The following is a 21,890-nucleotide window of genomic DNA, read 5'->3' on the forward strand; positions in this document are numbered from 1 at the left end:
ACCAAAACAAAAAAAAATTCCACCGTTTCTGAGACAAGGTTTCACTAAGTTATCGGTGTAGGATGGGGCACCAAATCACTCCTTAACCTAGGACAGCTTTCCCTGAAATCCTCTTGGCTCAGCCTCCCAAGTAGCTGGGACTACAGGTCTCATTACTGGTGTTTGTGGCATCTCCTGGGCTCACTGGGAACTTAAGAGTGTCCTTCTCAGTTGGTCAAGTGTTGGGATTACAGGTGAAAACCACCACACCCGAGTCTGGCCTCTTTCGATTTTTAAGGAGCCTGACAGGCATTCTGTTCTTAGCTTTATGTAAATGACTGTCTGCCTATGACTATTCATGAGAAATGTAAACCTCTCTTGCCAGTCCCCAAAGCCTCCGGATGACATTTTCCAGGCTGAAGTCAAAGACAAGCATCTGTAACTGCATGGATTGCTCTAGAAGAACAGATGTGACAGTCTCCTTAGTTGAAAGAGGAGAGGAAAGCGCGTCCACCTGGCTTGGCGCTGCGGTCGGCCAGCCCTGCACCAATCTGGCATGAGGCTTGCTGCCTCAGCTCAAGGGTGGAGGACGCAGGGCTCTTTGCTTTCTATTAATCACAGAAAGCCTCCTTTAGGGGTCTCTTTCCTCAGGTAACTGAGAGGCAGTGAAATGACCCCATCACCACCTTCCTCCCTGTGTTTAACTGACATATAATCTGGCACAGTGGGAAGAGGGCCATGGTCAGAGATGAACCACCCACTTGATAGCTGCACCATCCTGGAAGTCTTGCCTGACTCAGCCCTTCATCCTTACATGAGCGGTGCTCACACGGAGGCAGCCAGTGTGTCCTTCAGCCATGGGGCTGTGCCAGACTCCAAGAAGCCTTCCAGGGTACCCAGGATCATGTGTAGGGGGCCTCAGGTGTACCTTCACCCACTCCAGGGTCTCACTCCACAGCTCAGCTGTTCTGAAACTTGAGGCAATCCTCCTGCCTCAGCGAACCAAGTACTGGGAGCTCAAGTGTACACTAGTACAGTCCACCAAAATGTCATTTAAAAAATCGTATGTGATTAAAGATTACAAACTATAAAGAGAAATGAATTTCACTATCATAAAAGGCCTGTGTGGATGGGATCACCAGGCTGGCCCCAGAACCGCCACCGGGTGGGGTTTCCTTGTCTTGAGGCCAAGGTTGTATCGTGTGTGTGTGTGTGTATGTGTGTGTGTGTGTGTGTGTGTGTGTGGTGGCTAAGACCTAACCCAGGGCTCATGCATGCTAAGCAAACACTCCCACTGAGCCGTCATTTCTGATTAGGAATCCAAGTAGGACGTCTTGTGTGATGGTCAGTTTTGTAAGCATGGAGGCCCACACAGTCTCTGAAGCTCTAAAAATGAGAATCAGACGGGCCTGGTGCTGTGTCCTGGTAGTCTCAGCTACTCAGGAGGTGACAGGAGATGACATGAACTGAGGACCTCGAGGCTAGCCTGGGTAAACAGAACAAGACCCCATTTCAAGTAACTTCAACAGAATGACCTTGAGCTCGCTGTGTAGGTGAGGATGACCCTGAAGTTCTGATCCTCCTGCCTCCACCACTACCTCTGGTTTATGTGCTGCTGGTGAGTCCAGGTACTCACGCACACACGCTAAGCAGCCTTCCTACCAACCAACTACACTCCAAATCCCTATAGTATGGCTTTTAGTATTTACAAAACTGCTCCTTGTATGGACTGTCCGATAGGATATTTAAGGTTGGCTATGGTTTTGATGCCCTAATGATACCATCTACTGTGGTAAAGATTAAGCTTTGTCACAGGTGGAAGCAATCTTGGCGGGGCTTTACCCTTGGGGCACCCCATGAATGCCTTGTGATAGACTTAGAGGAGCCATCCTGGGCCTGGAATTCAGGAAGCAGACCTGGGAACCCCACCTGGGCTATTGTTTTCCTAATTGACCCTCAACGGGAGAAGGAGACCGCCCTTTCCATGTGACTGGGAGAGGTAGGGAGGAGAGAACAACAAGTTCAGCCCAGGCGAGAGCACGTGGAGAGCAACAACCAGGCCGGACCAGCACGCGGGCCAGAGAGACACCTAAGGACCCGTCCCGTGGAATGGATACCGGAAGGTTCACTCTTTTGTCCCTTTAACCTTTTTTTCCTTCTTGTGTAAGCTAGTTGGGTTGTATAATAAAGTTTAATTGTTAAGAAACAGAGTTAACACTCTACTCTGATCACTGACAGATGTCCGGGTGACTTGCCGGGGCACGGGGGGGGGCGGGGGGGTGCACTTCATGGCTAGACCCAGGGGGACAGAAGACAGGTGAACACAGCTTCCGATTTTGTGTCCTATTGCCTCCATTCCACCCACCACTCCAACTCTCTCCCCCTGACACGCGAGTTCCCCCAGCGTAAATTTGGTACCTGTACAGGCATAGCCCAGAGGTTTGGGCATAAGAAGAAAAACCACATGAGCTGGTTTGTGTCGATGGCCACCAAGTTGCAGATCTGGCCCGCAGTCATCTCCCCCATGGACAGGTTGGAGGTGGACAAGTGCATGATTTTATTGTAAATCTTGGTCTAGAAATGAGAGCAGAGAGCATTGCATTGGCTGCCATCGCCATCTCTATCGCCACCACAGATCTGGGAAGGGCCGGAGGCCTCTCTGACACCCCCTACAGAACCCCAGAGCAGCTCTGTAAGGCGCTCTGACATTCCACCTTCACAATGATCTGCTCCGTGCATCAGGAAGTCAAGATACAGGAGTCCAAGGCCGGAGCAGCAAGCTACTTCCCCAGCAAGCGTGACCTCTCCCTTGAGGGACATGACATAATTAGCTCCTAAATCACAAACGCGGCTCCTCAAATCCCTCTGTGTTCTTGATTTACTGGGGACCAGAGCAGAACACATTTAAGAGGCATAAAAGTGATGAAGTGCGGAGCGGCCCGTCTTAATGTGTCATTTCCACCCTGGGGCCAAGTCATCGAGCCTTGGAGTGAGCGAGGGGTCGGCCTCAGCAGACCTAAGGTGACATGTGTTCACGACAGCCGGTCAGCCTGCACCACTCCGAGAATCTGCGCAAGGCAGCATGGAGGGTTGCGGCTGCCTGTGGGCTCGGACCTGAAAGCTTTATGTGCCGGTTGTTGGCATCTTCCAGAAAGATTGGATTTTCAAGCTACATGCTCCGGAACAAGGAAGGATTCTGTCTCGTCTTAAATGTCCGCAGGGCACCTGCTTTTGGACCCAATCGCACTGTGCTGCTGCTGCAAAGCCTTTAATCCACCTTTGTGTTAAGCTCAGCTTGCTTTTGTTTGTGGGTCAGGTTTTCTGAAAGCATGGGTCTCTTCTATGGCTGGAAATAATGGCGATGATATTTTTGGACAAATTTATGCACTTTCCACATTCTTCCTGGCTATGTGAAATTAAGCCTTAAAGGCTAACCAGCAGCTTTCAGTGAAATACAGGCACCAGAAGCCTGTTAAGTAAAGCCAACACGTGTGTGTGTGTGTGTGTGTGTGTGTGTGTGTGTGTGTGTGGTGTGTGTGTGTGTAGTGCAGAGTTTTGCTTGGTAGCTTTCAGCTTCTCATCTGTGAGGGCAGATTTTCAGTAGGTAACTTTCTGGAAATCTCTTAAAGGAAAGAGGTCTTTTAGGTCTACTTGATTTCCATAATGAATGCCACCATTTCCTTTTTCTGGCATATGAATTAATCTCTCTGGTTAATGTAAGAGATTCAGATTGATTAAAAAAATTACAGGCTGATATATTAAAAACCCATTTGGGGGCTCTATTAGCATAATTGGAAAATACTAGGCTGCTGTGTGATTTATGACATACAAATAGAAAACAGATCCAATGACAAGACCATCCAAGCACAAAATTGGTGGTGGTGGTGGCACAAGCTGGCCTGTCATTGGAGGGGTAGGGGCCAAGGCTGGGGTTCACACGGTGTGGTTCTTCTCAGCTCTGAGTGCCCCCACGAACCCCAGAAGGCCATGCCCACCCTTCCTACCTGCTGGTACCCTTGAGCAAATACTGCACAGCATAATTTGCATATCCTCATCATTGATACAGAGTATCGAGGTGACCAGAGCTGAGTGTGGTTCTGGCCCAGTCCAAGCTGAACCTTCTGGGTCTGCTCAGCCCCTTTCCAGCATCGCCTCTAAACTGACTCTCACAGGATCACCCCGTGCTCCCAAAGCCAAGGAATACTTTTGTAAAAAAAAAAAAAAAAACACCTACATAGAGAGAAATGATGCCAGCATCTCATCTTTCTACAGAACCGTTTTGATGGATGAGGCAGCTTTGAGATTTTGCACAGCTCTGTGCAAATCAACAGGGACCGCAGAATCGACTACTTGGCCCCACCCTCTCCTCTTTACGCAAGGAGAATGTCAAGCCAGGGACATTAGCTCCTGCGCTGCCCCGGGCTGGTGGGAAACCCTGACAAGCTTCTATCCCTTGTAACCGGCTCTTAGCCAGGGTTCTTCCTGCAAGCCTGAGCTCAAGTCCTAATGGAAGCCCTGGAGCCTGGGATGGCTCTCGCCTCTGCCGCCCTCCATGGGGCTCTGAGCCCTTTCTGGTCTTGCTCATCCTACGAATCAACTCTAAAGACTGGACCAAGAGCTTAGACCTGTATGTCATGAATCTCTCGCTAGGATCTTCTGATGTTTCTGATGTTTTGCTTGATCTGTTTGTGTTTCCGCACCTAAACAGACTATCTGCCAGGCCTCCAGAATTAGAGAAGGATTCTGAGGCCACAGTCTACGCTCAGCAGGAGAGAACTCTGCGATCGACTGGTGATGTCTGCCACTTTCAAAGGCGGGAAGGAACCAACAACTGAGCAGCTGGCATCTTGTGGCAGAACCGGAGCTAGCATGGCTTCCAAGTCTCAAGCCCAGCCCCCAAGCCACGCCCACTTCCACCACACAGCCAATGCTTGGCTCCAACACGGGAGGAACACCAAAAATAAACTCCCAGCAGAATTTATTCTGAGCTACAAGAAGAGTTAAGCGAGCCTGCTGCGAAAGTGAAAAAGAGATAGGATCCCAGTACCTGGATTGCTCCTCTCAGGTTAATTCCGGTTTCGATGGCGACATAGTACGAGGCTTGCAGGAAAGTCCTCTGCAGCAGGAGGGCGAGGAACAGCAGCACGGCCAAGACGTAGGCGTTGCCAAGGAACTCTTGGGACGAGACAAAGTAAACCCCGAGAAACTGTGTCTGTGGGAGAGAGAAGGCCGGCGGGGGCTGTTGCTGCCGGAAAGCGACACGGTCGGCACATGCCATGCTGTTATGGATGTCGCTACTGCAGGAATCTCCGTGTTTGTAAAGTCTCTGCGGTTCTTTGTAGATAAGAACTCAGAAGGAGGGAGCTGGGAGATTGGCGCAGCTGGTAACGAGCCTGCCGTGCAAGCACGAAGATCTGAGTTCGACCCCTGGCACCCACATAAGAAAGCTGGGGGCAGCAGTGTGTAATCCCAGCGCTGGGAGACAAGGGGTAGGGAGACTCCCTCTGCATGTCTGGCCAGCCAGGGGCTAGGTCAGTGAGCTTTGTGTTCAGTGTGAGATCCTGTCTCAAAAAAAAAAAAAAAAAAAAAAAAAAAGACAGAGTTGGTCAGACGGATCAGTGGATAAAGGTGCCTTGCTGCGCAAGCCTGGAGACCAGAGTTTAGTCCCTGGAACCCACGTGAAGGAGGGAAGGGAAAACAAACACCAAAAAGCTGACCTCTGACCTCCACATGTGGCACACTCACCCACACATACAAAGCATATCACACACAGACACAAAATAATAAATAAATAAAATATTTTAAAATTGAAAAGAGAAAATAGAGAGCAATTGGGGAAGACACCTGACACTGACTTCTGGCCCCACATATGTGCATAAGCTGTGTGCACACGTGCCTAGACCGATAAACCCAGTCCAATCTTCTACAGGAAAGACTGTCTCTCCTTCGGTCATCTTCCCACTTGGGGAAACAGAACGAGGCTCGGTTCTAGCCCCAGGCCTACAGGATTCTCAGCATCTCTACCTCCGTGCCCTTGGGAGTTTACTCTGAATGGAACAAGAATAAATAGAGCAGATCAGGGAGGAACCCAAACAGAGCAGCTGCAGCAAACGGCACGATGTGTTCTCTGCCTCAGAAACAGAACCAACAATCTGCCCAGCACTGACTTCTGGGGCGGTGCAGGGTGGAAGTTGGGGGTGGGGCGGAGTTGGGGAACCGACCTGGTGTTGACCGGTCCCGGGGGAACGCTGGGAACAAAGTCCTCACAACAGCCGAGAAGGACCTCCTTTTAAGTTCCGGTCACCCTCTCTGCACTCCAGCGAGACCCCAGATGGTAATCAGGGAAAACATTCTGCCTTTTGTGCTGAAGGTCCCAGGAAGCGCCAGAGTGCCTGTTTCCAGATCCAGCATCACTGGTTCCCAGGAAAACTTTGAACTCAATGAGCCCTCCTCACCTTCTAGCACGACCACGCTAATCTTCCCATGAAGACGGGGCCCTCACCTTTCTGACACTGCCCGCGCAGTGGACATTTGGAAGGATGTGGGAGGTGCTGCCGGGTAGACAGTGATGGGAACAAACGGAAGATCATGACCTTGCTAGTGATCGGGCCGACATGGGAAAGGCTCTCTCGGTGAGGATTTCCTGAGAACCAAGAATTCTTGGATCTTGGCTTAGGGGCCCGAGATCTCTAGACCAGCGATTTTCACTGATGCGGCAATACTTTAATACAGTCCCTAATGTTGTGGTGACCCCCAACTATAAAATCATTTCATTGCTATTCCATAGCTGTAATTTTGCTACTGTTATGAACCGTAATGTAAACATCTGATACACAGGTTATCTAACGGTGTGACCCCCAAGGGGGGGGTCGCGGCCCACAGGTTGAGAACCGCTGGTTTGGAGCATCCCAGGTGGTACTGACTTGTCTACCAGTTCTCCCAGCTCATGGAATTGCTTGGTCCTGCCCACATCTGCTTCTCTGCAGCTCCACAGGTCAGATGCTTCTCCATGGGGGGGGGGCAGCAAGAAATAGGCAGAAGAGGCCAAACAAGAGGTGCTCTAAGGAAGGCCCTGCTGAGACTCACTGGGCCACTTGCCAAACTACCAAACGGAAGGGTGGAAGGCCCGAGGGTGGGGGAGGGCTAGAGGCAGTGGCACCTGGCCTTGGGGGTGGGAAGGGGGTGAGTGATAAGAGGTCAGGAATGACAGTGCTCCATTCTTCTGGCACTCGGAGAGCAAGGTACCGTCTGGGTCCGTGCTTTGTACGAGAGGGAATAGAGTTTCATGGTGGTGAGGTGGCTAGCCCAAAGCTGTGTGCTAGTTAAAGACGACACGTGAACTTGGCCTTGTGTGAGCTAAAACAGTGCCCCAGACCCACTGTCCAGACCTCATGTGGCCCTGACGTGGAGTCACACTCTGATAGATTATTGTCCTGAACAGACCTGTGGCTTGTGGCAGATGGACATATGCGCCGTTGGCTGGTTCTGGGTAAAGAGGTGCTGGTACAGAGGCCTCAGGGGGACCCAGCCCCGTCTAACACTGGTATCGCAACATCCCCTCATAGAGCCAGCTCTGGGAAACAGAAACCATTGTTTTAAAACCAATCACATTGTCAATATCATTCTCACTGATGTAACTAAGTAAGGGCCGTGCACACAAAGGCACTTGTTTCTGAATTACAGCATGAGGGTAGGGTGCAAAAGCTATGCAGTGCCCAGCCACAGGGACTGTTAGGGACACCGAGACACTCATGGGAACAATAGAAAGCCAAGATCTCTGGGCACCATGATGGAGAGTCAGGACCTGCTGTGCCACAGCCACCACAACACGCCTAGGCTGTGGCAAAGGCGGGAAAAATCAGGTGAGCACACACGTGTGCCGGATAGGGGATTCCTCTCTATTGCAACCTTCCACGTTTGTACATTTTCAAACAAAGCAACAGATTCCCCCTTTATAGCGCCAAAGACATAAGCCTCCAACCCTCTTTCCCTGAGACACACACACTCTAGGCCTAAAGATCACATTGCTGTAGATTAAAAAAATAATAATTGTAGCCTATTAAAAAGGGAAATATTGTCACTAGGTATGTCACTGGGTTGTGGCTGGAGGTCGTTTTAAGACAGCTTCAAAGAAGTAGAGCCCAGAACATGTAAATTTATAATGAGGAAGTGGGCACCAAGGACGGTGAAACACCTCTGCAACGTGTAATGCAACCCCCAGGTGGAGGCAGGAGGGTCGGCAGTTCAAGGCCATCCTTTGCTACATAGTGAGTTTGAGTCCAGCCTGTGCAACCCTGTCCCCTAAAATAAAGAAAATGAATAAATGGGTACCAGGCCAGGCAAGGGGTTTTAGAAAGGAGGCCCTGGTAAAGTCTAGCCAAGAAGAGGACACCCTGGGTCCTCTAGTGTGTGTGTGTGTGTGTGTGTGTGTGTGTGTGTGTGTGTGTGTGTGTATGTGTGTGAAACGCTTGTGGCAGGAGAGAGAAGAGACAGGAACCACAGCAAGACATCTGCTGGGAGGCAAAGGCTTTGAAGATCTTATGCCCTAGATCTGTGTTTTCACAAGCACTTGGGGAAGCTCTTTGCAAGTTGATGCTTAATAAATATTCTTTTAAAAATTTTAGTTACATTTTAACCCATTTATTTTGTGTACACATAGGTGCCACAGTATACACGTGAGGTCAAAGAGCAACTTGGGGGGAGTCAGCTCTTTCCCTCAACCATGTGTGTCCCAGGGATTAAATTTAAGTTACCGGACTTGGCATCAAGCACCTTCATCCCTTAGCCATTTCTTTGGCTTTAAATGTTCTTTTAAAGGAGTCGGTACATAGGCGTTCCATGCCACACGCTCTCATCTGGCAGTGAGGTCTGCAATGGAGTGGCCACAGCAAGTGCAGTGGACTGATGACAGGGTTAAGATGTGACAGCAGGCCTTATGACGGTATTATAATCCTGACACTGCCCTACCGGGCTATGGCTTCAAAAGGCCCCTTCATTGTCCTCTGGATCTTAAAGAGGGTCCCTGGGCCCTATCTAGGAGGGCCAGGGTAAAAGCTATGAAACTATCTCATGTCAGTCGTGGGCAATGCTCCATTCACCCATCCACACCCACCTGTCACATCCGCACACCTACCATTCCCACCTGACACAGAGGTTAAGAGCCTGGGCTTAGAGATGAGCCATACCTGAGCTTAACGCCCAGCTCAGCGGCTGTCAGCCGGTGGTATCCGATGGTGTCTCTAAAGCAGTCCCCCAACCTCTCTGAGCCTCAGTTTCCTCATTTGTAAAACAATGGTTAAGGATTTCTACCGCAGAGGGCTGTGCTACCAGGGACAAATGGCATCTAGTAGCATTAAAAATCAATATATAGTAACTTCTGCACTCAGTGCTGACGACCGAACACAAAACATTGTGCACATTAGCAAATACTCTGCCCAGGCTGGCCTTGAACTTGTGGTGATCATCCTGCCTCTGATTCGAGAGTGTGTGTGTGTGCATGTGTGTGAGTGCGTATGTGCACGCGTGGGTGCATGAGTGTGTGAGTGCGAGTGCCAGTGTGTGTGAGTGCCAGTGTGTGCGTGTGCGTGTGCCCATGCATGTGTGGAATCTGTGGCTGGAATCCAGAGCTTCATGTGTGCTAAGCACGCACCCCACCACTGAGCTACAGCTCGCCCCACTAGAGAGCAGAGACGAGGGTGTCTAACACAACTAAGGGGGACTTCCTGAAGAAAGAGACACAGCACTGAGGAGTCATGGACCTGAAGGCAGCCACTTCACGCACTGTGGGAGCATCATGACTAGGAGGCCAATGACATCCCAACACCATAGAAACAGCAAGACATTAATGATCATTATGCCTCCCAGAGTGAGAGCCACAAATAACCCAGTGAGGAGGGAGGGGAGAGAAAAAGAGGAAAGAATAAGAATAATAAGAGAGAGGAGTGGAGGAGGAGGAGGGAGAGAGGGAGGGAGGAGAGAGAGAGAGAGAGAGAGAGAGAGAGAGAGAGAGAGAGAGAGAGAGAGAGAGAGAGGATAGTACACACAGAACCATCAGCCACTTCTGCTGTATTTGTTCAGAAACACATGACCGGCCAGCATGCTCTTCCCGCTGTAGCCTACAAGGGTTGGTGCTTTGGCCTTGGATCTGGCCCAGGCTGCTCTTTTTTTGGCTCAGCTGATATTCCAGCGTGGCGCTGGCAGGTTTCAGATACCAGCCATTCTTTATGAATCCAATCCTGTCGCCCTCCAGCCAGATCAGTGGCATCCCTGGCAGGTGACAGATTGGAGAGGGGGCTGGGCAAGAGAGTGGGCCTGGGAAGAATTAGATCCTGGGCAGAGCCTAGTTTTCCCTGGGAAGAGAAACAGTGGGGACGGCAGCTTCAGAACAAGGTTCCGTGGGCTACAATCAAGGGTGCGCATCCTTCTTGGTGCCAAATGAGCTCTGTTCCTTGCCAATTGTGTGTCCTACAAGGGAAGAGAGGACAGGACAGCTGCTGACAGAGTTCTGCACACGGAAGCAGGCTGGGCACGGGCTGAGAGTCCTCATCCTGTCAGGCTGAAGCCCCGCAGCCTGGGGCTGGCAAGCTTCCTCCTTGCACCATCCCTGACGACCCCAGCAACATTGGCTCTTGGATAGAGTGCAGGCAAGGCGAGGGACAACGTGACTGCACTGAATGCCCTCTTCCCACATTTCTGAGCTCTGATGCCTAAGTGAGGACTAGACTGCAGGAGGCGACCTTGGTCTGGAGAGCCAGAGAGTGTCCCAGGAGCTACAGACTGTGTTTACTCCCAACTCAGGTTTCTATGTTGGAAATTTGCTGATTGTGTTTGGGCTGCAGGGAACAACTATTAGAGCTGAGAATGCCCAATGCCACTGAGGCAGAGCCATCTGTCCCTGGGATCTGTGTGCCTAAAAAAGAATTCCAACAAGGAGGCAGCGCACTGTAGTCAGCACTAGGTAGCCACCAAGGGCCGGCAAGGCTCAGGTGAATGAATTTCTTGGGGATGCGCTCACATCTCTGAGGGTGCTTTATCATTAGAGGACTTCCCCAAGGCCTTGTGGAAACACAGGAAGAAGACGGCTACCCAGGGTGATGGGAGCTCTGGCTTGCTCTAGGTTCTCCTAACATGCAGAATGGGGAAGGTGGAAGATTCTAGGGTTGTCTATGACCACACTAAAGCGGGAGGCAAAGATATCTCTTGCTCTCTCCTTTAGGGGCCTGATAAAGGCCAGAAGTTTAAAAGGCCGTAGAAGGAGGCCACTGAGATGGCTCTGAGGGGAAAACGTGTTGTCCTCTGACCCCAACATGCATGGGATGATACACACACAGACACACACACCCATACACAGACACACACACACACAGACACACAGACACACACACACACACATACACAGACATACACAGACACACACACTCAGATACAGACACACACACACACACACACTGTAATAACAATATATATAGCCAGAAAAGGCCCCTAAAGGCATCAAAAGCTAACTAAACAAAACAAAAAACCTCTTCACACATAGGAAATGTTTCTACCTGGTTAATCCGATTTATCTATCTGGGTCCTATTCAAAAGCCCTTCTCTTGGGAGACAGGGTGTTGCTATGTAGGGCAGGCTGGCTTCGAACGTGCTGACAATCTCCTGCTCTAGCTTTGTGGATGCTGGGGCTGCAGGCATGAGCCACCACACCTGGCTTTTACAGTCTGTTTATGTGCCGCCTCCCAGTCATATGTAGCTACAGATATCTTATTTAGATTTCTCCATCATTGGATTTCACAGTCCTGGGAGCCAGCGCGACAGTTTGATAATAATAATCATTTTGGTGTCGTGGCTTGAGAGACCAGACTACAGAGCCAAGAGCACTCGGGTCATTCTCCTGCTGTTAGAGGCTGGCTGAGAGACCTTGGTCAAAGTTGCTCAAGCTGCCTCCGTGTCAAGGTTCTCCTCTATAAATGGAAATAAGAGTATCTACCCCATGAATTATATGACATGGGAATTAATTATATCTCAATATACCCATCACCCTCCTCCCAAACTACCCTTCCCAAGGGTGTCTGTAGGGATTAAACAAGAAAGTGGGAAATGGTGCTCATAGCCAGATGTGTGCACAGCAGTTGCTAGGTGGGCATTGCTGTTAATAGCTCTGATCAAAAGTCTCCATGACTGTACAGCCCTGCCCAGGCCAGCACACATTAGGATCAATAAAAGTATTCTGGGCAAGTCAGATGCACAGACTTGGCCCGTCTGGGATTTCTAAGTGAGCAGTGCTCAGCTGAATAATGATGTTTTGAGAAAACTATATGACCCTCCCAAGGATTAACAGCTATCTGCAAAGTCAGCTCTCAGGGACAAAGGAACATTGCATATGGGGTGTCATCAGCTATCAGGAGCCCTAGTTACAAATGCTTCATGTAACCTGGCCTGTGCATGGTTGAAATGTTATAATTGACATGTCGCCAGGATTTTACAAGGCAGGCTGTCGCTGGGGATTTCTCAGCGTGGCCATCTGCACCCAGGCAGCTGCAGAGAATCAAGTACCTTCAGTCCTCAATGCAGGTGATGTTGTCCTAAGCAGAGAAAATCACTCCTAGAAGAGGCTTTTGCCCTCTCTTTCAAATCTTCTCTCCCTCTCTCTCCTTTCCTGCCCCTCTGTGAGTATATGCATGGGCACGCCTATGTGTGTGTGGGCACACTTGTGTGTGCATCAGCATACTCCTGTGTATGTGGGCATGCTTGTGTGTGCATGCACATGCTCCTGCATGCATGTAGATGCCCTTGGACTTATAGTTGGTTGTGAGCTACCTAACACACATGCTGGAAATCAAACTCTGATCCTCTGCAAGAGCAACAGGTATCCTTAACTGTTGATCCATCTCTCCAACCCCTTTGACCCTTTTTTAAATTAGTTTTTAAATTAGTGTACAAAAAACGAGTTTCATTGTAACAATATCATACACCATTGTATTATCATACATCATGGTAATTTGCTCATATTTCCCCCATCACCTTTATCTGTTCCTCTTCTTGCTCTTATTGGTCTCCCATGGCCCTTAATGGGTCCCTTCTGCTTTTAAGTTTTTAATATCTATATCTATATCTATCTATCTATATCTATCTATCTATCTATCTATCTATCTATCTATCTATCTATCTATATCTGACTCCTTTGTCCAAAACACTTTAGATGAGGCATCTTCTGAGTTGAAAGGACCACTGAGCATCATCTCGTCTAGAGAGTTTCAGGTATCCTGGAGCTGTGCAGAGCCTTTGTAATACGCTAGTTATGGCAGTGCAAACTTTCAGAATCAAACCTTTAGGAGGTGTGGAAGCAGCAGGACCAGAGGCTCAAGAGGAGTCTCACTACATAGAGAGGCCACAGTCAGTCTAGTCTAGATAAACCCTGTCTCCAAAAACCAAGAAAGAGAGAACAGGTAAGGAGAGAAGGAGGGAGATAGAACAAAGAGGAAAGGCTAGCAGAACTGGGGTAGTGGAAGCGCGAGCAGGGAAGTGGGGTTGCCCATGGAGTGCCACATGGCTTCTCTACCAGCAGCCATCCTAGACACCTCTGCAGAGCATCCCCAAGACTTAGGATCCTCAAACCGAAGGCTGTGGGCTGTGGGTACCATGGATCTCGTGGGAACACAAGCTCTGTCCTCAGGATTTCAACTGAAAAGGACACAGATCCTCTTCCAGAAGTGGATGCTGTGGCCAGCGTCCAGTTAGCCATGCTAACATGGCCTCTCAAACTCACACTCACACCTGCACAAGACAGCTGTGGGTTGAACCTTCTAGAGGGGGCCTAGCCCTGCCCCAAGGATGACCCACCTTAGGCTGGAACACATGGTTCTCCTTCCCGAGATGGTCCACGATCCCAAAGATGCAGAGAGGCCCAGCAAAGCCCAGGAGGTCAGCCAGGATGCGGAACGTGCTGCTGAGGACCAGGCGTCTCCCAAAGGCATGGCAAAGAGCCCTCCAGATGGCCCGGGCACCCTGCGGGCTCTGCGTGTCCTTCCGCTGCCAAGAGAGTCCCACAGCCCGGTCAGAGTGGCTGACGGCTCAGCCATTGAGACCCCCTCCTCCCAGGTCACCCCTAGATCCTGATGCCTGGGGAGACCCTGTAGCCTTGTTTTCGGTGGACAGACAAACTTCAGTAGGGAATCATGGTATCAACAGATGCATGACAGGGCAAGTCAGGTAGGGAAACTGAGGCCAGAGGCATCATCAAGTGATGGCACTGGCATGGGGTCACGTGATCAGCATAGGACCATCTTGACAATTGGCAAATGCCATGTTCACTCGATTACTATCTGTTCCAATGTTTCCCTGAGTGCCAGGTAGACGCAGTGAGGGAGTGCCGGGCAGGGCACGGAAGTTCCCAGTCTCAGCTTCTTCCTTACTGGTAAGAGCGGACCCCGGCCTGGCCAAATTTGCAGAGATAGTGTAAGGACTAGGCCAAAACCTCACACTCCACACTGGGTGGAAACCCCCAGCATTACAGCCACTATACCTCAAAACGAAGAGCTCGGGGGACAAGTCATATAGCGCCATGTCCCTTACCAAGCCTCAACTTCCCCATTTTGACACTTAGCAATCTGGACACGCTGGCCTAAACTATAAGGGGACACTCCAACTATGACCTTCCTAGGACTATTCGGCCCTCGACTTCTGTGTAACTAAGGGCGAGCCCCTTGCCCTTCCCAGGTCTCAGGGGTTTGGCCTTCTGTCTTCTGAAATCCTTGGCTGTGACTCCAGGGAAAGGCGGGTGACGGGTGTTGGTGGGTCTCGATCCACTGACCGCCTGGGCGTCGAAGGCCGCGCAGAGTCGCTGATAGTTGGTGAGGGCTCTCATGGCGATGGGCAGCTTCCCAATGGCCCGCAGGTCGATGGGCTTCTTGTGGGCTGTCTTGATGAAGGCATTCATCCACCAGTAGGTGCCCTTCGATAGCAGGTTGACGAAGGGCTGCAGGAAGCGCACACCGAGGTCCTGCAGGTCCTCAGGGGGCTTCACTTCCCTCGGCGTCTTGAAGAAGATGTACCTCTGTGGGGCACACGGGAGCGGGGCAGGGGTGCAGGGTGAACAAGTGCAACTCGTCCCCCTCCACCACCATGCAGCAAGGGTCTTGACCACCAAGAGATGTGGCCATCTATGGCCTGTAGCTACTCCAAGAACAGGGCCTCCTGGGCACCAGGTCCAGGGCTTCCTTGCATTGTGGCTGTTCACTGAGGCTGCCGTTAAGCTGAGCTATGGGGAGAACTGGGGTACCATTGTGAGGTGGTTAGTACTTCCTGTCATCATCTCTTAGAAGATAAGCCTCTGGGCAGGTCTGTAGGGCAGGTCCACACCATGCTAACTGAGGAGGAAAAGCCACTGTAATGTGGATGGCATCGTCCCAGGATGGGGGCTGCTTCCAACTGAGCAAAAAGGAGAAAACAGGAGAGAGAGAGAGAGAGAGAGAGAGAGAGAGAGAGAGAGAGATATCACTTGTGAAGGTCGCCTACTGCTATCGTAGAGGACGGCGGTTTGGTTCTGAGCACACAGCTGTTTCTGACTCCAGCTGCAGGGGGTGTGATGGTCTCTGCAGGCAGCTGCATTCATGGACACGGGGACCCCCCCATCCGCATCACAGAGATCCACCTGTCTCTGCCTTCTAAGTGCTGCGATTAAAGGTGTGCGCCACTACACCTTGGTAACTCAAATATAATGTTAAATGCTCTTAAAAAGAAGATGAGAAAAAAAGAAAAAAGAATAAGAAGAAAGAAAGAAAGAAAAAAGAAAAGAAAAAGAGGATGAGGAGGAGAGCCCAAGCTATGCAATGGCATCAGCACTTGTCTTTATCACGACCAGTTGCTCCACACTCCCGACTGCCATGCCTTTCCTGCCGCTGTGAATCTACCTGTCAATGGAAAGCCAGAGAAAACTCTCCCTTCCCTAAGTTGCTTTTAGCAGCTGCTCTGTTGGAGCAACAATAAAAGTAACCAACACCTACTGAATCTGCAGAGCAGGAAGTGGCGTGGACCGGGTTCAAATCCTGCCTCCTGCACATGCTAGCAAACCCCATCTAACACGTTATTAAAGTGGGGTGATGTGTGCCTCCCAGGATCGCTGTGAGGATCAGTTGTGGGAGGGAATGTGTTGCCTCTCCTGGGGACCACTACCTTAAAGCAGAAGAGCCTGGCGGACAAATTCAAGAGCAGTTTATGGCCGTGAGAAAGAGTCACCACCCTGTGATGGGCTGGAGGGCAGGCAAAGGACTGTCTCACTCACTGCGGGGTGCACGCAGCCTTCTGCCGGCAGCCTACCACACTGGTTTCACTTTACATTCACGCACACGCACGTGCCCTTTGCTTAAGCAACTCCCTTCCTTGGCATCTCTCCTACAAAACAGAGCAGCAATACAGAGAGAGGGAAGATGAGCGCCAAACACAGCTCATCTACAGGGTGGACATCATGGGAACGATGTCATATTAATAAAAAATAATATGGGATGGAAGTAGGCTGTTAGTTTGAATTACCTGGGACAGCAGGGGTAGGGGCAGGGTAAGGAGAAGTCTAAGATGGAGAAGAAAGAAGGGAGGAGAAAAAAGGATGAGAAACAAAAGCCGCAGGCAGGCACTCAGGAGGCTAAGGGAGGAGGGTAGAAAGTTCCACAGCAGCCTGGGCTACGTGTTGGAGTAACGTTCTTGTGGACCGCGTACAGTTCACCCTTGTTCACTCAAAGGCCGATTTCTCCACCTCACTCTCTGGATCAATCCCGACATTGCCTTGTGATGTCTATCCTAAGTATCCCCAGTTTCAAGTTCGTGTAAACAGGTCACCATTTGTTCTCTGTGCTGCCAATAAAGACAAACTAGCCAATGCCGAGCAACAACAGAGAATAGGGTGGGACATTTTGATCAAGTGAGGGGAGGAGAACGAGAAGGAAAGAGAGGATGGAGCCAGGAGGAGAGGCTGGGGAGACATCAAGAGAAATGAACAGGGCCTAACAGATGATTTAAAAGCAAATATAAAGTGGGGAATCTGAGCGGGAAGAAACTATACTAGCATGGAGCTTTAGGGCCGAGTCATTAGTGCGCAGCATTGTGCCATAGGCTGATTAAATAGATCCTGGTCTCTCTATGTGGGTATTTGGGTATAAGGCTGGTTAAGGAGTAACCACTAATTTCATCAAAATAATAATTCGATATTCAATATTAATAATCAGTGAACAGCTACAATCTTTCTCTCAAAAAATCCAAGCAAACAAAGCAGAACATGAAAGGCACACGAGCAGTGAGCACTCCCCAAAGTCCCCCTGTCCCCAACAAGAGAAGCTGAGAGAAGCAGGCCCTGATGCTTCCTCTTCCCTGTGAGAGCCAAACCATTCTTATATTTCCCTCTCTTTCTGGGTGCCTGGGGTGAAGGGCTGGGTGCTGATGACATGGCTCCCCTGAAATCTATCTATGCTCTCAGCGCCCAGGCCCAGGTCAGGTAACGCCAGCAGGGTCTCCTGAGTTCTGCCAAATGGCAGCAGTGCCCACATGCGAAGGCGTTCCTGGGTCAGCAGCATGCCTCCCACTCCCCTGCTTACCCGCACCCTGATGACGTTGACTTCCACAAGCAGCAGCATCCCATACAGGATCACCAGGAGCCCCGTGAGGCAGAAGCGCAGCTGAGAGAAGCCGATGGCGTGGTCATAGAACTTGACAAACTTGATGGTCTTAGTGATGAAGGCCAAGGTCCAGTAAATGAGCAGAGCTGAGGAGGAGAGGGAGGAGGAGAGGATGCCGCAGTGTACTCACGTGCGCATGTGTGCACCTCTACAAGCACACAAGCATGTGGGCAAACAGAGAACACGTCTTCAGGAGGCATGGGGTGGGGTGATTTTTGCTAAGGGGGTGTGTACATGTGACTTGCACCTCCTTCCTTTGATGAGCCAATCAACGGGCTGAGTGTTGAGATGGATGTCTCTAAGAACAACCTTGGCCTTCTAGCTTTCTGGCCTTCACTTCCCAAGTGTTGGGATTGCAAGTATGAGCAGCCATCACACTTGGCTCCAGTGTCCCTTTAAGATGCGGAACAGGCATCATAACACTCGTGACAGACATGCTAAGAAACATGGATGATGTTGTAAGTGCAACCGATCAGGAAATTAGCCATGATCATGGAGGGAAATGGCTCCTTAGAATTCAACTAAGTTACAGGCACTGTGCCAGGTGAGCACTCTAAACATGTCTTCTCATTCCTTACTACAACCTCAAAAGGGAAGTGGCTTGTCAGCCCCATTTCCACCAGCCAAGGGGACTAAGGCTCAGCAAGTTTGGGTGACCCATGCAAGGTCACAGTGACATTAAGCAGCACAGCTCTGCTTGCCGATCTATGGGGACTTGTGGTGGAATTCCCAAGCGGAGGGCATCTTAATAATCATTCAATGCAGCCTTTTTGTTTTGGATATGGACAACGAGGTCCACAGAGATTAGGTGGCTTAGGCACGTTCACTGACAGCTTGTGATGGCCAGAAGGTGAGGCAGGCCCAGGTCCATATCCTCGCAACCCAGTGGCCACAGCATCCCAACCTGGAAGCCTGGGGAGACGGGGCAAGCAGAAATAGTGACTTTCTGCACCATGGGACAGTGCAGCACAGTGACTAGAGGCAGAGCCCTGCAGCCAGACTCTCCCAGATTTGCACATAATGGCTGGATTGCCTTGTGGAGTACCAAGTGGATCTAATATGTGTCTCAAGAAAGCTATGAATACAGCCCAACACAAAATCATAAACTTACTTTTTTTTTTTTTTTGGTGTTTTGAGACAGGGTTTCTCTGTGTAGCCTTAGATGTCCTGGACTCACTGTGAAGACCAGGCTGGCCTCGAACTCACAGAGATCTGTCTGCCTCTGTCTCCTGAGTGCTGGTATTAAAGGCTTGTGCCATAACACCTGGCTCATAAACTTAATTAAAACCATGTTTTTATTTTGTAAGTCATTGCAGAATCCTCAAGAGTTGATTTTGTAGTTGGCGATATCACATTGTAATGTCAAAAAGTTGAACACACGGGCTCAGTGGTTAAGAGCACTGCCTGCTCTTCCAAAGGACGCGGGTTCAATCCCAGCACCCACATGGCAGCTCACAACTGTCTGTAACTCCAAGATCTGACCCTCTCACACCAATGCACATAACTTAAAATTAAATAAAATATTTTTTAAAAAGTCAAACACACTTGGCAATGCAACCCACTTAGATCTGAATTTGCTCACCTGTCAGTGACAGCACCACCCAAGGGTGTTTTGAAACAATGAGCCTGGCGTGCAACATGGCCGCTCTTTGCACATTAGCTGTTGGCATTTTTATGAGGGCTGGGTTTCAGATTTGGGGCAGTAGGCTTCAGAAGGCCTGGGTTTATGTCCTAAACTATATCCTAAATTCTCACCATTCTCCCTAATCGGCCAACTTTGCTCTGTCGGCTTGTGAGAACAAACCCCAATACAGCTACTAAACGGCTGTGGACGGGGTGTTTATGTGATGTGGGCCACTGCAGCACCCTTTGTCCCTGGAGTCACATACACAAATGCAATGAGGACAGCTTCAGTCCCCCACCCCACCCCCAAAGCCAGGCCACAGTGAGTAAATGAGACTTGCACCCTGACCTCCACCCCTGAGTCATCAGGACATTGTTTGAGAAAAAAGCGAGCTCTGTTTGGCCTGGTTGTGGGCTGAGAAGCAGGCCAAGCCACCAGGCCTCACCATGCGGCCAGGACTGAGTGTGGGCAGGAGGAGAGAGGGAAAGTGCCCTCAGGACTGTGGTGATGTCCCCTCACTTGTGCTGATCTCCAGGCCATATGGATCCACAGGTGGAGGTCACCCCTGGCGTGGAGTGTTTCCCACGTATTGGAATATCTTTTGCACAGAATAAAAGGGTCACTTACTGGAGCAGGGACTTGAGCTGTGTCTCTGTGTCTGACCTCCTAAGATTCTATAAGTCTGTGTCTTAGGCAAGGTAGACTTTGTGTTCCTACCCGGACAAGAAACCAAGGGTCAAAAAGCCTGGGTGTCTTCTGCAACAGTCCAGAGGAAGTTACCAGTGGAGCCAGGGTGAGGCCCAGAGGGTCCTCTCCCACAGTGCCAGGCTGTCACTGGACACAGCAACGCACAACAGATGCTTGGGCTGAGAGAAGCGGGAACCAGGAAGTAGGTGTAGATGGGGATATGGAAAGTTCTAGGCTCTAGATGCCTTGACGTTTCTCTCTATTTTCTCCCACTGCCTAGTTCTATGCATAGCACAGGCATATTCTGAACCCATCTGCTGTTCTCTGCCCTCCCTGCTCCACCACATGAAAGCCACCGTCATGCCCTTCCTTTCTCAACCACCTAGGGAACTCTGTCACTGGTTGTCACTTCCCCTTGCTCTCCCTCTTCTCAAACCCTGACGTCATAGATCCACACATGTAGTCATGTCCAGAAGCCTTCATTGCACCCACAGTCACAGCCACTGCTCACAAGGCTCAAGGCCAGGTGTGTGGCACACAGCTACAATCCTAGCACTTGGAGACGGAGGGAGGAGGGTCAGGAATTCAAAGTCACATTCACTTGGCTACAGAGTGAGTTTGAAACTATCTTGGTGTACATGAGACCCTGTCTCAAAAAATCCAAAGAAATAAACAAGAGAAATGAAAAATCAAAGCACAGAAACCTCCACAATAATTATAATATATAGTAGAGCAGTAGTAGAAGAAGAAGAAGGAGGAGGAGGAGGAGGAGGAGGAGGAAGAAGAAGAAGAAGAAGGAAAAAGAAGAAGAAGAAAGAAAAAGAAGAAACAAAAAGAAGGAAAAAGAAGAAGAAACAAAAAAGAAGAAGAAACAGAAAGAAGAAAGAAGAAGAAGAAGAAGAAGAAGAAGAAGAAGAAGAAGAAGAAGAAGAAGAAGAAACTTACATGTCCACCAGCAGATGAATAGATAACAAGATGCGTCACAGGCAGATAACAGAATATCCCTCGGCCTTAAGGGAGGGAATTCTGACACACGCTACAACACAGACAGAGGGCATTGAATGATGATACTAAGGGAAGTAAGTAAATTACAAAAGGACACAAAGTCTTTAATGAAGTTTTATAAAGACAGAAAGGAGAATGCTAGGCCCAGGGGCTAGGGAAGGGGGAGCTGGAGAGCTAGAGCCTGATGGGGTTACAGCTTTACAGCTTTGGTTTGCGAAGGTGGAAGGTGCTGGAGAGAGACAGTGGCTCTTAATGCCACAGGACTGCACGTGTAGTGGCTAGCATGGGAAATACTATGTTTTACACACGCACGCAAGCACGCACAACCTAAAAACAGGTAAGAGAGCCTGAAGTTTGAGACCTTGTCATGAAAATAAAGAAACGAACAAGCAGCTACCATACCAATAACAACAGCAAAAACAAAACAACAACAACAACAACAAAAACCAACAACCAACTGCTCGTTGACCCTGGGGGAGGACCAGTACTGGTGTGGCCTTTGCCTCCTCCCTGCCCTCCCTGCTCCCGCTGTTCTATTTCAGACCCCGTGATGTGCTCTGTTTCTCAGGACTTTTGCACTCACTCTCTGCTCTCCCTGAAGCCCTCCTTTCCTTTCTGTCAGTCCCACTTCTCAGCTCACACCTTTCCTTGGTGTCTGCGTGAACTAGTTTAACCATACTGTGGTTTACCTCCCTGTGGGACGTCAGGCCTGTGGCCAGATGTGGGCTTCTGAAGTGGGTAGCTTTTCCACGAAGTGCCTTCTAACCCAATAGCTTAGCATCCTCTTTTGCCTGATCTAGAATTTCTGTACCTGTGGAGCTTCTTCTGGGGGCAAAACTCCAACCAGGGTTTCTCTCCATTTAGGTTGATGTTGGTTGGCTCTTGGCTTGCTGTACATAGTCAAGTGGACTAAAGGCCTCAACATAAAGCCAAAT

The 21,890-nt window shown here is 49.9% G+C and overlaps 1 protein-coding gene across 5 annotated transcripts in view; it reads right to left on the bottom strand.

The window, feature by feature from the left end:
* ABCC8 (ATP binding cassette subfamily C member 8) overlaps positions 1 to 21,890 on the bottom strand; it is an 80,500-nt gene that overhangs the window by 47,538 nt on the left and 11,072 nt on the right. For all 5 annotated transcript variants that reach the window (XR_014777468.1, XM_084773304.1, XM_084773303.1 and 2 more), the window contains exons 4-8: positions 17,559 to 17,725; positions 14,786 to 15,028; positions 13,816 to 14,004; positions 5,027 to 5,191; positions 2,398 to 2,553 (exon numbers count right to left, since the gene is read on the bottom strand). Coding sequence is in view for 4 of the 5 variants with exons in the window: in XM_084773304.1 (XP_084629430.1) it covers positions 2,398 to 2,553; positions 5,027 to 5,191; positions 13,816 to 14,004; positions 14,786 to 15,028; positions 17,559 to 17,725 (920 nt within the window). In the remaining variant the exon portion in view is untranslated. The remainder of the gene's footprint in view (positions 1 to 2,397; positions 2,554 to 5,026; positions 5,192 to 13,815; positions 14,005 to 14,785; positions 15,029 to 17,558; positions 17,726 to 21,890) is intronic.

The sequence above is a fragment of the Acomys minous genome (assembly GCF_964271855.1).
Source record: "Acomys minous genome assembly, chromosome: 2".
NCBI lineage: Eukaryota > Metazoa > Chordata > Mammalia > Rodentia > Muridae > Acomys > Acomys minous.